This window comes from Carettochelys insculpta, chromosome 7 (assembly GCF_033958435.1).
Source record: "Carettochelys insculpta isolate YL-2023 chromosome 7, ASM3395843v1, whole genome shotgun sequence".
Classification (NCBI taxonomy): domain Eukaryota; kingdom Metazoa; phylum Chordata; order Testudines; family Carettochelyidae; genus Carettochelys; species Carettochelys insculpta.
Window position 1 is genome coordinate 7424128 of NC_134143.1, and position 16701 is coordinate 7440828.

Below are 16701 nucleotides of genomic sequence, written 5' to 3' on the forward strand. Positions count from 1 at the left end.
GTGTCTCCATAACACTCTGTGCTGTGGGTTGGTTTGGAAAAATGTGTTTGTGATGCACAGATTGTGGTATGTGCAAAGTTCAAGAAGACGCTGACCATTTTCATTCATTTTTCCCACACCAAAGTGGCCTAAGCAGGAAGGCCACGAGTCACAATTGGCTCCAACTCTCACATTGAAGTCACCCAGAATGTACAGTTGTTCGCGAGCAGGTATTTGCGCTATGGCAGCACTAAGCACATCATAAAATTTGTCTTTTACTTCCGGTGCGGCGTACAGGGTTGGGGTGTAAGCGCTGATCCGGTGGACAGGACCAGCGCGAGTTTGAAGTATGACCTGAAGGGGTCTTTCTGATCCACCCATGACTAATTCCACCATTTGTAGAAGGGTGTTTTTGATGGCGAAGCCAACACCATGCTCCCTGGGTTCTTCTCGGGCTTTACCCTGCCAGAAAAAGGTGTAGTCCTTTTCCTTTAGAGATCCCGAATCTGCGAGACGTGTCTCTTGCAGAGCAGCAATGTCAACTTGGAGCCTCTTCAGTTCCTCATTGATGACAGCGGTCTTTTGGGTATCGCTGATGTCCTGAAGATCTTCAGTCAGACCTGTCAGCATGGTCTGGCGCATTCCAGCAAGCAAGCTTAAAACTTTGATGGTTTCTTTTTCTTGTTGATTTTCTTATTGGTTTTCCTGATGCTTAGCTTTCAGGTCACTTGTCAGGTTTGGGAACCTTAAGCCTCACGCACCCAATGAGGCAGGTGAACTGTGGCGGGACAGCACCCTTATTGGCTGGGGGCTGCCCAGATTGAGGCGGGCGGTGACTGTCCAGTGAGACGCGACAATCTCTCCCACCGTCGGAGGCAACTCCTGGCGTTCGTTCTCTATGCCAATCAAGCAAGAGCTGCTAACCGGTATCTGTTATCTCCCGTGGTGGTTCAACGCTGTTAGCAATGCTGGAGTACCTCTCCAGGCGCGAGCTTGGGCGATTATTGGGACCCTGGGCTGCCCAGATGCCACTATTCCCCTCTCGGCTTTACTGATATAGTCCAAAGGAGAGTCCTCTCCTTTGGACTATATCAGTAAAGCTGAGAGATATGGAATCACTGAGGGATGATAAGCATGGAGTCCCACTGGGCCATGTTTAAAACCAGTCACTTATCCAAGCTGTGCCATGCTTTTATATGGCCAACTATTTCTTTGGAACCTGTCCTTGGACTTACCTTTCGTAAAGGCTTCAATTTGGTCTCCATGATGAACTCATACTTGCAGAGCTCACAACATCGGGTGTCGGAGCTTTTGATCCACTGCTGCAGGCAGGCCTGGTGTACAAAATGAAGACTTCCTGTGCAGTGACAGGGGGTAATCAAGGGGCTCTCATCATCTCCTTCACAGTGACATATCCTGAATCAAAGCAAAGCAGCTCATTAGGAGAGAGAAGCAGAGACGGGGAAAAGCCAAAACTACGTAGAGGAAGCTTTTAACATTTGTGATCATGCATGGTCAACCAATGCAGATCCGAAACAACGTACGTTTAAAACAATTACTCAATAAGTGAAGCCAATAAATAAAAGAAAATGCAACACAATAACTGAGCACAAACACGACTAACACCACATCTTCTGTCTAGCTCACAAGGTCTGAAAAAGATTTGGTAATGGAAAGAGAAAGAACAGGGTAAGAAATTACAACACATCATCTTGTCTACCAGAACAATTGTACTTTACTGAGAGTGGCATTTAAGCAGTACGGACGACACTTCCCAGGACAGAACATGCTCACAGAGATGTAAAGCTAATTGTGGTTTACAGTTAAAAACAAGCAAGCAAGCAACCTACCACACATACAACTTCCACATAAATATCAAGGGCTAGCCTAGGAAGCCTAAATATTTCATTCTGAGAAGTAGGATTGCCCGTACAAAGTACTCAGAGATGGACTCTAGCAGGCAAAGCTCCGGCTTGACTCTTTCCAAATCTGGGAACTTTGGGATATTTTGCCCCAGTTCTACTCATTCACTCTGGAAGGCTGCTGATGACAGCTATGGTAAAGTCCCCCACATGCCCTACCCATTAGCCTGGCAGGCACTGAGCAGTACCCATCCCATTCTGAGCTCAGGCAAGAAGCACCCCAGATGCTGTGTATTGCCAGGCCAGCTGGCTGATAATTAGTTCTCATGAGGTGGTTTTAAACAGTTTGAGAGGAACAAAACTGCGGGCATGAGTGCAGAAGGTCAGTGAGCATGGGGCCAGTATCTTCTGGAGCACCCCACCAACTCACAGTTGGCTGAGTTCCTGGGACCCAGCTGCTAGTCTGTACCTGCGACTGCTGGGTGAGCAACCAGGTGGGTAGGCAGACATGTTTCTCTGGGACCCAGGGATGGGAACAGACAATGAGGTGGATTGTGCTGAGCAAAGAGGCAGGATGAATAGCACTGGGGAGACAGGTGGTAACACAGAAGAAGCCAGGAAGCAGAAGGTCCCTTGTGGGGCTTTCAGGAGCTGGGTCTGTTGTAAGGGAGGAAGAGGGGCTGGGGAAGACGATGGGTAGGAGAATGGGGGTTGGGCCAGTTCTCACCGCACTGGATGCCTGCCCAAGCAGATCCAGGCAGCTACCTCTGGTGCAACTCTCTTGTCCAGATCTGGTCAAGCAACTGCAGCTGCACAGTTCAGACCACACCTCTCTTGTTTCACCCCACATGACGGACATGCACCAAGACCATAGACTGGCCCATCACTAACACTGAACCCTTGAATCCCCCTCATCACCTCAGGCCCTTTATGAATAAATATGTGGAAATGAACAGAAAAGCCTAAAAAAAATCCTGCGTAAACTGGTCAAGTCTGGGAAGTGACGCTTAAATGGCCAATTTTCCAATGACCGTCAGCAAAGCACATTGCTCGTTAAACTAAGAAATTTCAGCTTGGCCTTTAATATGTGTAGCTGATTTTCTCAGGCATCCCTGGGTTTGGCACCAATAAGTCCACCTTGGAACGTGGAGCTGTAGAACGAATTGCTTTGGATTGCAAAGAGTGCATTGATTGAAAGGGAAACTTCCACTTATCAGACTGATGAAGCATCAGAAAAGCAGCAGGTCTCAAACTGCACATATTAAAGCAAGGTGAGAGAGAACCAAGGCAGGGAGAGCAGAGCAGGTCACCGCCGTGCATGGGAGGGGGCGAAGGAAGGCCCCTCTGTAAACCAACCTGCAGACATCCCCCGACGTGGACACGGGGGAGAGCGGGGGCATTTTTTCAGACAAGGGAGAAGGGCAGTCTAGGTCACTGTCTCTCTCAACTGAACAGAGGGGTGCCCGCAGCTGTTTGGCTTTCATCTTCTCTGAGGCACTGTCCTCAAACACGTCGTCATCCCCCATGTCATCGGAGCAGAAGCCTGTGCTTTCCACCAGCACGCTGGAGGATTTTGCGGCGTGGAAACGGCTCGAATAACTCTCCAGTTCATAAAACTTATGCAGGCTGCTGGCACTCGAGCTGTGGGAGAAGGAGAAGAGGTAGCGCAGCAGCTTTTTGCCCCTCGACAACGTCTCGTTGTCCGCCTTGTCCTCCAGGAGAGGTATATGCACAGCGTGGTGCTTCTCAGCTGCTCCCACGGCGCTTAGGTAGTCGGTGGAAAGAGATGGCATGTAGGAGTGTTTAGAATTGCTAAAAGAAAAAGGCCTGAGATTGAGCGATATCTTCTCTTTCTGATTAAATCTGTTAATCCTCAAACACTGTTCCTGGGAGGCGGTCAGTTTGCCTTCAGAGGACGTTCGCTCCCCATAGTTAAAGCCCTCTGTGACACCCTGCGCCTTCTGGTCCATGTCGCTCAGGGACTTGGAGAATTTCAGAGCTCGTGGGGCTTTTGCATGTTTCACATGGACCCAGTCCTGCCCATGGGACTTTCTCTTTGAGGCCTGTAACGTGTCTTGACAGATTACTCTCACTGTGACCCCTTGTGTCAGAGAATTCTGGCAGTGAGGATTTTTCAAGACAACAGCAGACTGCACTGGACTGTGATGACAACATTCAGAAAACACTGCACTGGAACTGCATGCAGAACAGTGGAATAAAAGCACAGAAAGTAAAAACAATTAAACGAGAGAACACGTATAATCAAAGCGACGAAATGGGAATTATGGCTAGTGTGGGGTGGCAAACAGCAAGCAAACAGTAAGCAGATACCATCGAGCAGCGAGACAGTGTTCAACTGAAACGAATGGGACATTTAGGATCAGAGCCTTAGGACGCTTACTTCCTAATGTACATGGAGTTTTTCCTAAATCAGTCCTGGTACAAGCCCTGCTGCAGCTCTGCAAGCAACAAACATTACCTGCAGATATCTTGATTGGAGGGTGTAACTGAAGTCCGAGAAAAGCTATGAGGAGCAGAAACAGAGGTTGGACTGCCAGCCTGCAAAAAGAAATCACAGGTTAGTGTTAAAAACAGTGTCTGGGGACAGCAACTGCATCACAACTGCACAATCTTGGGGCAGCTGCAGATGAGTGAGGATTGTGGAGGCAAGTGCTGAGTGCCAAAGAGTTTCATTAGAATAATTTATCAGTAGGGTAGCTGAGTTAGTCTGTATCCGCAAAAACAATGAGAAGTCCTGTGGCACCTTACAGACTTAACAGACTTAAGGGAGCATAAGCTTTTGTGGGCAAAGACACACTTTGTCAGATGTATGATGAAAGATCGATCTGACAAAGCTGGTCTTTGCCCATGAAAGCTTATGCTCCCATAAATCTGTTAGTCTATAAGGTGCCACAGGACTTCTTGTTGTTTTGTGAGAACAGTGAGCACACACCATCACAACCCTTGGAAGAGTTAATCTACCAGGAGCGCACCTCTTTACATCAAAATGCAGCCTTCTCCAGGGTGAAACCTGGCAGCTTTTAAACTCTGCAAAGAACAAGAATCCAGGAGAGGAAGAATGCCATATTCACTCAAAGGAGGAAGTATACAGGGAGAGAGTATTTACCGAATGAGGGTTTAGCAAGCACACAAGTTCTGACATTCCCACTCTTACTGATAATACTGCAGGACTCTTAATGACCACAAGAGGCCAGGGCCCTGGGTTTCCAAAGGTCACACCACAGTTTAGCATCCCAGACACCATTCTGGGGTATATGATCAGTACTAGTTCACAGGGAAGTGTCCCTTGCTGAATCAGAACCCTTCCTGACCTGGTCTTTACACTCTCAGGATCTATATTCTGAATTTACAGTCTCCCCTCTGTGCGGGGGCAAGGCCAGGTAGCACTTAGCTTGTGGAGACCTGACAAAAATCACTGCCTGAAATGATGCGGCTGAAAAGAAGGTTACAGTAAACCCTCAAAATGTGTGATTTCGAGTTGCACTTAATTGTGACAAATGCAGTGCCTGCCTTGGGAGCTGTCAATGCCTGAACAATGCATGCATGACCCAGGCTCCTCAGTCCCTCCTCTACAATGGAGTGAGGTACACATTCCAAAGTAGAGTCTAAATAACTATGAACTAAAACACTAGTACAAGTTGAACCTCTCTAATCCAGCACTCTCGTCTGAAAACATCCGTGGTCTGCCATGATTGTAGTTAGCCAGATGACCACTTAAGGGGGTGACCATGTTGCCTCTGGCCCCATAAACTTTGTTTACAGCCACCAGTCCTGGTTCTCAGAGTTCTCTGCTATTATTTAGCTGTAATTTGTTCCAAAATGTCTTCTGTGAACCCAGTAAGCAGTGGAAATGTTGGTAATGCTACCAGATAACATTGATCTCCCGTGGTCTGGCAAGTTCTCTCATTCAGAATCAGATAGGTTCCGAGGGTGCTGGACTAGAAGGGCTCAATCTGTAGATAAAAGTATAACAGTGAAGGATAATAGGACTGAGGAACTCATCTCTAGCAGGTCAAACAGAAGGAACTGAAGAGTCTCGGCCATGCATGTGCTGTTCAAGCACTGACAGCTCAAGAGCCAGGCGCTAAGCATGTACAATCCATAAGGACACTGCTGTAAAAATCTGAAGTAAGGCTTAGGGACGCACCTTCACCTGGAGTTGAGCGACCACAGGCACATCTCTTAAAGGAGAATCTAGAGTTCTGCTCAAATCAGATGAAAAATAAAGATCACCTTCTACCTGATTGAAATTAAGAAAGGGAAAACTTACCCTGAATCACAGGAAAAGCCACAGATTAGACTGTGAAATAATCAGGCAGGGGAAGTGGCAGAAGATCCAGCATTCAGCGCATTTAAAACTGGAATGGACACAATGTTGATAAATGTTCTATGGAAAAATTCTGCCCTGGCAAAGAGTAGGACTACACGATCTAATACATCTTGAGACTGTATGGCTCACTTTTATTATGGGTGATTGTGAAATATTTCTACCATTCTGAAGTGTGCTGTGACACTTCAGATGAAGGAAACAGTGATGAGTAACCTCTAACAACATGGATAACCTGCAGAGAGGCTACCCTACATTTCATGACTGAAGAATCTGCTGTGTATTCCACATCTTGCTGCAGAGTTGCACTCTAGAATCCCAGCTTGATTTAAAAAATAAAATTATGTCAATGCATTGTTATCTCCCGAGTCTGAAAGCAGACAGAAAAAATAGTTCTGAAAGGAACTAAATACCCCATCTCAAGGAGTGCCGACAGTTTAAAAGAACAAAGACTAACACTTTCATTTTTGTCAAGTATTGGAGAGGTAGCCGTGTTAGTCTGGATCTGTAACAGCAACGAAGGGTCCTGTGGCACCTTATAGACTAACAGAAAAGTTTTGAGCATGAGCTTTCGTGAGCACAGACTCACTTCATCAGATGCATCTGATGAAGTGAGTCTGTGCTCACGAAAGCTCATGCTCCAAACTTTTCTGTTAGTTTATCAGGTGCCACAGGACCCTTCGTTATTTTCATTGTTGGACCTTTACCAGAAACGTCCCACTGACATGGCTGGCCACAAATGCGGGCTCTCTCATTTCTACAACTACCAGACACCTTAACTGTCCATGGCCCAGCTACCAAAAGCTCAGGTTTCCCAATGAAAACTTTTGCAATGCAGTTCTGCAAAGTCAAGACAAAAATCTTTGGCATACAAAAACTGAAAATGCAAGACAGTACACTCAGTGTATTTTACCCTATCGAAATATACAGCACCTGGGCTAATGCACTATATTATAATATTGTACATCTGTAATTCATTGAAAGCATCTATGGTATATTTAAATGAAGCTGCCACAAAATATAGCAATTCTGCTGCCAAATTTAGGTTCATCTTGTTACTGAGTATGAATAACTTTGCTTATACACCTACAAAACAATAGTCACAGAAAACTTTAGGCCAAAATCTGTATGAATTATGTTAATGGTATGATAAACCAGCAAGCTTCATCATCAATGGTTGGTTATATTAGCTTAGCCCGCAGGACCAGAGCTCATATTTTACACCATGGGAATCAACACCCCGGTGACAAAGTGAGTCCTAACCCTGTCAATTTGGTTTGTTTTTTTTTACACTCTGGAAGCATTCCACAGAGATTTTAACAACCTGCATCCTGCCATCAATCTCAGCCTTGACTATTCGACACGAGAAATACATTTCTTGGATACCACAGTGCAAATCACTGATGGCCACATTGCTACCACTCTCTACTGGAAACCCACTGACTCCTTACACTTACCTACATGCCTCTAGCTTCCATCCAGCACACATCACACGATCCATCGTTTATAGTCAAGCCCTTGGATGCAATCGCATCTGCTCTGATCCTACCGACAGGGACCAAAAACTACAAGATCTCTACCAGGCATTTATCGGGATAAGTGAAAAAACAGATTGACAAGGCCACATGAGTAGCCAGAAACCAGCTACTTCAAGATAGGTCCCAGAAGATAAACAATAGACCACCACTCGTCATCACTTATAGTCCCCCAACTCAAACCCCTGCAACACATCATTAAAAACCTACAACCTATTCTGGATCACAATGCTACACTCCAGAAGGCCCTAGGTGACAGGCCTGTCCTTTCCTATAGGCAGCCTCCTAACCTAAGGAAGATTCTCACCAGCAGTCACAGGCTACACCACAGCAATGCTAATCCTGGAACTTCTCCTTCCAACAAACCCCGCTGCTAGCTTTGTCCACATATTTATTCTGGGGATACCATCACTGGACCTAACCATGTTAGTTACAAGATCAAAGGCACATTCTCGTGCACTTCCAGAAACATTATATATGCTATTATGTGCCAACAATGCCCTGCTGCTGTGTATATTGGACAGACCAGGCAAAACCTTCGCCAAAGAATAAACGGACATAGAGCAGATATCAGGAATCTCAATACACATAAGCCAGTCAGTGAACACTTCAGTGTAGTGGGCCATTCTGTTAAAGACCTGAGAATGTGTGTCCTGGAGCAAAAAGAATTTAAAAACGGATGACAGAGAGAAAATTGAGAGTTGGAATTCATATTCAAATTTGACACATTAACACGTGGTATGAACAGAGACATCAATGACCTCACATATTACAAGGACTTCTTCTCTTCCTTTGATGCTTGTAATTATCTCAGGCAGGACACGTAATATCTCCCTGCCCCTCATACCCCTCCTTCAGTTCTATGTAACTTATAAATGCCAGTCTGTACTGGAAATGAGATTGATTTGAAGAAGTGGGCCTGCCCCACAAAAGCTCATCACCAAATAAATAATTGTTAGTCTTTAAAGTGCTACATTTCTACCACGTATGTTGAGGTGAGTTCAAGATAGTGCCAGACCATTTTTGGAAATTCTTGGTTTTGTTTTAGTGCCATCGCATCAACTTCAAAACAGGTTCTTCCTCTGACATTAAATGTTCCTTTCTCCCAAAATGATGTTTTGTGGAAATTGTGGTTGTTTCTCAAAAAGAACAAACACCACCACATCAGTGTGGGAGCTGACATTTGGAGCTGCAGTAATTACACAAATGCCCATTAATAAGATTTTTTTTAAAATGCTGTTGTATTTCAGGACATATTTAACAAGATTTTAGAAACAAAATATTGACCTAGTGAAACAACACGTTACGCTCTACCTTGGAAACACAAATGCAGCTGTTGCTGAAATCACAGTAGTTTATTCTAAAGATAAACTCGTATCAAGGATGTGATAGGACAAGATATGGGAAGTCTCTGGCAACATGGACTCTGGATACAGGGCTGAACCCTGAGCTCCGCTCCACACAGCAAAAAGGAGCATGAAAGCCTTCTACACTGTCTGTGCGGACTCAGGCCTGGCTTGGCTCATACCCAGGGCCTCTGGGTCTAGTGCAGAAGGGATAAAGAGGCTCAATCTACACCCACTCCAAGGGCTTCATGGGGTTGGACACCATTCAATCCTCAGACAGCTCTCCATGTGGGAAAAAGAGGTTCAAAACATGGTGGAGAAGGGCGCACAATGGGGCCTAGGATGGGGCCAACACAAACAAACAAAGGGGCAAAAGAAGGGCCTGGAAGATGGTATCTTTGGTGTTCGCTATTTCCTTCCCTTCCACCCTTCTAACCCGGCTTGGAGAGGTGGGATTTGCTTTTTCACTCCAGTGGACCTCGAACATCTTTCTGTTCAGAGCTGCCAACTGGGAGAGACCACTGTCTGGAATCACATGGTCCATTTAGCTCCTTGCGTGTCAAACAGCCTGGAAGGGCCCTTATCCCTCTCAGAATTGGTGAGGCATGCTCACTTTGTTCCCAATATCCTTACCCTACCCCAGCCAGCAAAGCCATAGACTGGTACTTGGGACAGTGAAGAGCTGAGGTGGGCAGTGGTGGGCCTCTTATTGCCGTCCCTGAACAGAAAGAGGCACCAAGGTTAGATCAGACTTCTGTAGGCAAAGACCAAATAGGCAGATCCAGCTGGCTCCAGGTCATTTAAGGATAAGGCCCAATGACCTGGTCCATAATCTGAAACCCACAATGGTAACTAGGGCTCTAACAAAACAAAAAAGCAGTCCAATAGCACTTTAAAGACTAGCAAAATAATTTATTAGGTGAGGAGCTTTCGTGGGACAGACCCACTTCTTCAGATCACAGCCAGACCAGAACAGACTCAATAGTTAAGGCACAGAGAACCAAAAATAGTAATCAAGGTTGACAAATCAGAAAATGTCAAGGTGAGCGAATCAGAGCAAATATCAAACATATTATCACCTTGATAATATTTTTCTGATTTGTTGACCTTGATTACTATTTTTGGTTCTCTGTGCCTTAAATATTGAGTCTGTTCTGGTCTGGCTGTGATCTGAAGAAGTGGGTCTGTCTCATGAAAGCTCATCACCTAATAAATTATTTTGTTAGTCTTTAAAGTGCTACTGGACTGCTTTTTTGTTTTGATAGTGTATAGACTAGCACGGCTTTCTCTCTGTTACTATAGGGCTCTAACATGTATTTGTAAAAGATTCTAAACAGGGCCAGACTGACTTAACAATGGCCTTTAGTTCCTATGGCAATTTTTATCTGAATGGGGTCTCTTTTCCTTACATTGTAGAACAGTACCGATGTGGACTGGCTGGTTGTGGCTCCTGTCCCCAGAGGCTGGATTTCAGTGATGCGGGATCCACACAAGGCCCAATCCTGCCAGCCCTCAATGTCAGAACTGTCAGTGAAAACAACATCAGGCTCACAGCTTGTGCAGTGCTTTGGGATGAAAGACTCTAGTGAAATGTAAAATATTATTGACGAGTTACAAATCCCCCCAAAAGAGACAGATATTAGAACTGCTGGTCTTATTCCAAGTTCAGCTGCATAAGCAGAAACCTAAAGCTCTCCAAGTAAGCCTCTAAGAGGCTGTGAAAGCCAAGAATGGACAAAAACATTCAGCTAAAATGCTCTCTTTTCATCAACTCAGCTAAACTAAAAATGAACACTTCAATCAGAATTTCGATTGGCCTTCCACACTGCACAGCAGATATCACTGCAGAGGCATCACGGACACAGAGGGCAAATTTGATCCTGAATGAAACAGCGATCCTTCACACGATCTCCTCCATTCAAAAAAAAAAAAAAAAAAATCATCCAAGACTGTAGAGTGTAATGTACATACAGTACATTAAGGGCACAAGAGTAAACTATTCCACTTTGTAGGAAAGATAGGAAGGATGGCAAGAAACCACATGGGGTTAAGCAGGAAATCTTTAATGATCTAAAATTACTAAAGAGCCTTACAAAAAGTGAAGTCTAGGTCAAATTACAAAAGATGAATATAAATAAACAACAGATGTAGGAGGTAAAATTAGAAAGACCATGGCACAAAATGAGATCAAACTAGCTAGAGACGTAAAGGGTAACAAGAAATTGTCCTACAACTATGTTAGAAACAAGATGATGACCAAGAACAGGGTAGGGCCCTGACACAAATGAAAAGGAAAAACAATAACAGAAAATGTGAAAATGGCAAAGACGCTCAATGACATCTTTGTTTTGGTTTTCACCAAGAAGGTTGCTGGTGACTGGAAGCCTAACATAAAAATGGAATAGAATCAGGAGCTAAAATAGAGAAAGAACAAATTAAAAATTACTTAGACATGTTAGATGCCTTTGAGTCATCAATGCCTGATGAAATGCATCCTAAAATAGTCATGGAGGTGACTGGGAAGGTAATCTGAGCCATCAGCTATTACCTTTGAAAGTCATGGAAGACAGAAAAGGTTTCTTAAGACTGCCAAAAGGACAAATAGACTGCCTATCTATGGAAAGGGAAATAAAGATAACCCAGAGAATTACAGACCAATTACAGACAGCTTCACTTCTGTACCAGGAAAAACAATGGTGCAAATAATTAAGGAATCAATTTGCCAAGATCTAGAAGATAATAAATGTATTAAGTAATAGCATGGGTTTGTCGAGAACAAATCTTGTCAAAACAACCTGAGAGATTTCTTTGACCAGGTAACAGGCCTTCTGGATTGGGGTGGAGCAGAGAGGAGTGATACACAGACTTCAGTAAGACTTCTGATACAATCTCATATGACTATCATCAACAAACTAGGGAAAAATAACCCAGGTGAAACTACTACTAAGCTGGGTGAATAAGGAGTTGGATAACCACCCCAAGAGACTAGTTATCAGTGGTTCACAGACATGCTGGAGAGGCACAATGAGTGGGGTTACACAGGGATCAGTTCTGGCACTGGTTCCATTCAATACCTTCATCAATGATTTAAATAATGGACTAGAGAGAGTATGCTTATAAAGTCTGTGGATGATAACAAGCTGGGAGGGGTTGCAAGCACTTTGCAGGCCAGGATTACAATTCAAAATGATCTGGACAAAGTGGAGAAGCGGTCTAATAGGGTGAAATTCAATAAGGACAAAATGCAAAGTACTCCACTTAGGACAAGACAATCAAACATTTGCACATGTTCAAGATGGGAAATGGGAATGAGTACCATGGAAAGGAGGCTGGGAGTCATAGTGGGTCACAAGCTAAATAGGAGTTAACAGAGTAACACTGCAGTAAAAGCCCCCTACCCCATGATTCTGGGATACATTAACAACAGGTGTAAGCAAGAAATGAGAAGTCATTATTCCTCTTTATTCCACTCATTAAGCCTCAACTGGAGCATTATGTCAAATTCTGGGCACCACATTTCAGAAAAGAGATGGACAAATTGCAAAAAAGTCCAGAGAAGACAAAAATGATTGCAAGTCTAGAAAACATGGCCTCCTGTAAGGCAAGATTGAAAGAATTGGGTTTGTGTAGTCTGGAGAAGAGAGGACAGAGAGGACATGATAAGAGTTTTCAGTCGTGTAAAAGGTTCTACAAGGAGGAGGGAGAAAAATAATTCTACTTAACCTTTGAGGATAGGACAAGGAGCAATGGGCTTAAACTGCAGTAAGGGAGGTTTAGGTTGGACATTAGTGCACAGGACTGGACTTGATGACCTCTCAAGGTACCTTCCAGTTCTAGTATTGTGTGCATACAACCTGAACTTTAGCATTTACTGATTTCAGAGTGCTTCTTTTTGCAAGCTTAATGGGGGGAATGTCAGCTGTCCCAGGCTCTATAAAACCTGGAGAAACTATCCTCTGAGTGACCTACAACTTGCACACACGAATACTTTGAACCAAAAGAATGCTGGAATATTGTGAATTCAAAAAGAAATCCACTATGCTATAATAAAAACTGGAGGAGATGCATGAAATACATTTTAGCTGTGTCTATACAGACCGACCCCCTTTCGAAAGGAGTGTGCAAATGTGGCCAATCAGAAATGCCAATGAGGCATGGATTTAAATATCTCACACCTCTTTGCATATTCCTGTGCGATCTAGCTTCTGAAAGAGCCATTTCTGGAAGCCAAAACAGCTGTGTGGATTGGGTTCCTTCGAAAGGAAGCCTCGCTTTCGAAAGCGCCCTTCTTCCTGAGAACACTTAGGAAGAAGGCTGCTTTTGAAGGGAGTTGGTGGTGTTTCACAGAATCACAGTACACTAGAACTGTAAGGGACTTCGAGAGGTCATAGAGTCCAGTTCCATGCTCTCTCGGCAGGACCAAACACCGTCTAGACCATCCCTGATAGGTTTCAGAGGCCAACGAGAACAATTTTTCTCCCTTCTCATTGTATCCCTCTTTAAGGTACTTGAAAACCACTATCACATCCCCTCAAAGTTTTCTCATTTCTAAACTAAACAAGCCCAGTACTTTCAGTCTTCCTTCACAGCTCACGTTCTCTAGACCTTTAATCATTCTTGTTGCTCTTCTCTGGTCCTTCTCCAATTCCTCCATATCTTTCTTGAGATGTGGTACACAGAACTGCACACAGTACTCCAACTGAGGCCTAATCAGCACAGAGTAGAGCGGAAGAATGACCACTCCTATCTTGCTCACTGCACTCTGGTTAATGCATCCCAGAATCATGTTTGGTTCTTTTGCAACAGCATCACACTGTGGACTGATATTTAGCTTTTGGTTCACTATGACCCCTAAATCCCCTCCTGCAGTACTCCTTCCTAGACAATCATTTCCCATTCTATATGTATGAAGCTGATTGTTCCTTCCTAAGTGGAGTACTTTGCACTTGTCCATATTAAACTTCATCCTGTTTACCTCAGACCATATCTCCAGTTTGTCCAGATCATTTTGAATTATGAGCCTATCCTTCAAAGCAGTTGCAACCCCTTCCAGCTTGGTATCATCTGCAAATTTAATAAGCGTGCGCTCTATGCCAGTATCTTAATAGTTGATGAAGACAATGAATAGAACTGGTCCCAAAACAGATCCTTGCAGAACCCCACTTGTTATGCCCTTCCAGCATGACTACATCTGACGAAGCAGGTCTTTGCCCACGAAAGCTTATGCTCCAAAATATCTGTTAGTCTATAAGGTGCCACAGGACTTCTTGTTATTCTCTTTGAGAACAGTTATCCAGCCAGTTATACACCCACCTTATAGTGGCCCCAACTAAGTTATATTTGCTTAGCCTATTGATAAGGTGATCAAGAGAAACTCTGACAAATGATTGTGTTCTGGTCTGGCTATGGTCTGAAGAAGTGGGTCTGTCCCACGAAAGCTCACCTAATAAACTATTTTGCTAGTCTTTAAAGTGCTACTTGACTGCTTTTTGTTTTGATAGTGTATAGACTAGCACGGCTCCCTCTCTGTTCCTATTCTGACAAATGCCTTACTAAAACCTAGGTACACTGCATCCACCACTTCTCCCTAATCTACCAGACTTCTTATCCTGTCAAAAGAAACTCAGATCAATCGGGCATGATTTGTTCTTTACAAACCCATGCTGGATGTTACCTCCTACCTTATTTTCTTCCAGATGTTTGTAGATTAATTCCTTAATTATTTGCTCCATTATCTTTCCCAGCACAGAAGTTAAACTGACTGATCTGTAGTTTCCTGTTCTTTTTTTCCCTTTTTATAGATGGGCCATTATATTTGCCCTATTCCAGTCTCCTGAAATCTCTCCCAACTTCCAGGACTTTTGAAAAGTGATTGCTAGAAGTTCAGAAACCTCCTCTATCAGCTCCTGAAATATTCTAGGATGCATTTTATCAGGCCCTGGTGACTTGCAGACATCATATTTTTCCAAGTCATCCTTAACTTTTTTTATTTATTTATTTTTTTAAATCCTCTAGACCTACCTTCTTCCCACTAGCAAACATTATGTTAGGCATTTCTGCATCGGCCTTCTTGGTGAAGGCCAAAACAAAGAAGTCATTAAGCACCTCTCCCTTTCCATGCCTCATTTGCATTTCCGATTGGCAGTATTTGCATGCCTCTTCCACAGCTTTTTTCTACTTTCAGAACTCAGTCAAATCTAAGCAGATTGTCACTGATACAAGTACCTCTGCTTCTCAGGAAACATACCTCTGTCAAATTTCAACTTCTAACACAGAAGATCTTTTCATAAAAGCTTGAAAAAACTTGTTATGTCAGAAGTTTATTTCCACCCCATTCTCTTCGTAGTGGAAAAACAGTAGGACTCTCTTTGCTTCAATCACAAACCAAAACCAAAAATAAATTTAATCTCAGAAAACCTGAACTTCATTGTAACCAGTGCTACTCACTCCCATTTTAGTACATTTCTAGGTATTAGTTGAAACACATACAATAGCTGGGAATATTTTTCAAAGAGTTCTTGACTGCAGTACGATCTTTTGTTAGGCTGGCAGCATTCAGCAGTAACTCCAGTTTTACAGGGCTTCACTGCCTTGGCTTCCGTGCACTTGTACCTGACAAACACCAACTTTCTGTAAGAGGAGGAGTAAGCCCAGGGCACCTAGAATGACCACCGGGAATTACACTACTAGCAAACTACAACACACGGCTATAACTGTGCCTCACAATAACTCAGAGTGAAGATCAGCACCTGATCAACACGGCACCAACATTCCCATCTAAAGCAATTTAACAAGGTCAGCCTGCAGTCTTCAGTGTTGTTCCTCAGGTAACCACACAGAGTTTGAAGGTGATAATCCCTTGAAGCCCAGTTAATACTGGAATCACCATTAGAAGGAAGCCTGTGATAGCTCACCATTCTAATTGCTTCTTCTCCCATGAACAGTCCAAACCGTTCGCAAAGGAACTCAGCACATCTTTTAACAGTAATGTCTCTCTCCAGGGACATGCTGCACACATGACCAGGCAAATTTCCCACCACCTCCCAACAATGTGATCTTCTGTGCAGTGCACACTGCAGATCTGGCCCTAGATGGGGAATATTTCCAATTACCTGCTCATCTGAGCAGGTGGCTGCACACATTGACTATTGTCCCATTTTAGGCTGTGCTTTGGTAGTAGTAATTATCCTGAGCTTTAAAGAACAGCTCTTGTCATATTCAAAGAAAATGATCATCTTACTCATTGAAGACAGAGAAAAACAAACCCAGCCCACTAGCAATCCACCCATTGATTAAAGCATGGTAGGAAGTAGGTGAAGTTTTCCTCATGCCTGCCAATGCTGCTCTAGGGAGTTGCAACAGCCAGGAAAAACCTTAGCCCTTTTCGTTATTTGTATTACAGTAACACGTGAAGCCTGAACAGATGCTCAGGCCCTAATGCACCGGCGCTGTCCATGTCCATAGAGACAATTTACCTGAGAACACAGATCTGAGAAGTAGCATGCTGGGCTGTCAATTAACATGTTAGTGCCTGCAATTAACACAGGGCAGACCTAATAGGTTAAAAAAAAACTAACATGTTAATCACAGACTTAAGTGAAACTTAACTGACAGCCAGGGCTGCTGGCAGT

At 43.8% G+C, this 16701-nt stretch overlaps 1 protein-coding gene across 4 annotated transcripts in view; it reads right to left on the bottom strand.

The window, feature by feature from the left end:
* The window catches only part of MARCHF8 (membrane associated ring-CH-type finger 8), a 155304-nt gene that overhangs the window by 22123 nt on the left and 116480 nt on the right, over positions 1–16701 (bottom strand). For 3 of the 4 annotated variants that reach the window (XM_074999868.1, XM_074999869.1, XM_074999870.1), the window contains 2 exons: positions 4321–4400; positions 1215–1395 (listed from right to left, as the gene is read on the bottom strand). In XM_074999868.1, the coding sequence (XP_074855969.1) occupies positions 1215–1395; positions 4321–4400 (261 nt within the window). Of the gene's footprint in view, positions 1–1214; positions 1396–3197; positions 4038–4320; positions 4401–16701 lie in introns of all 4 variants that reach the window. The other variant, XM_074999871.1, reaches the window with a different exon arrangement.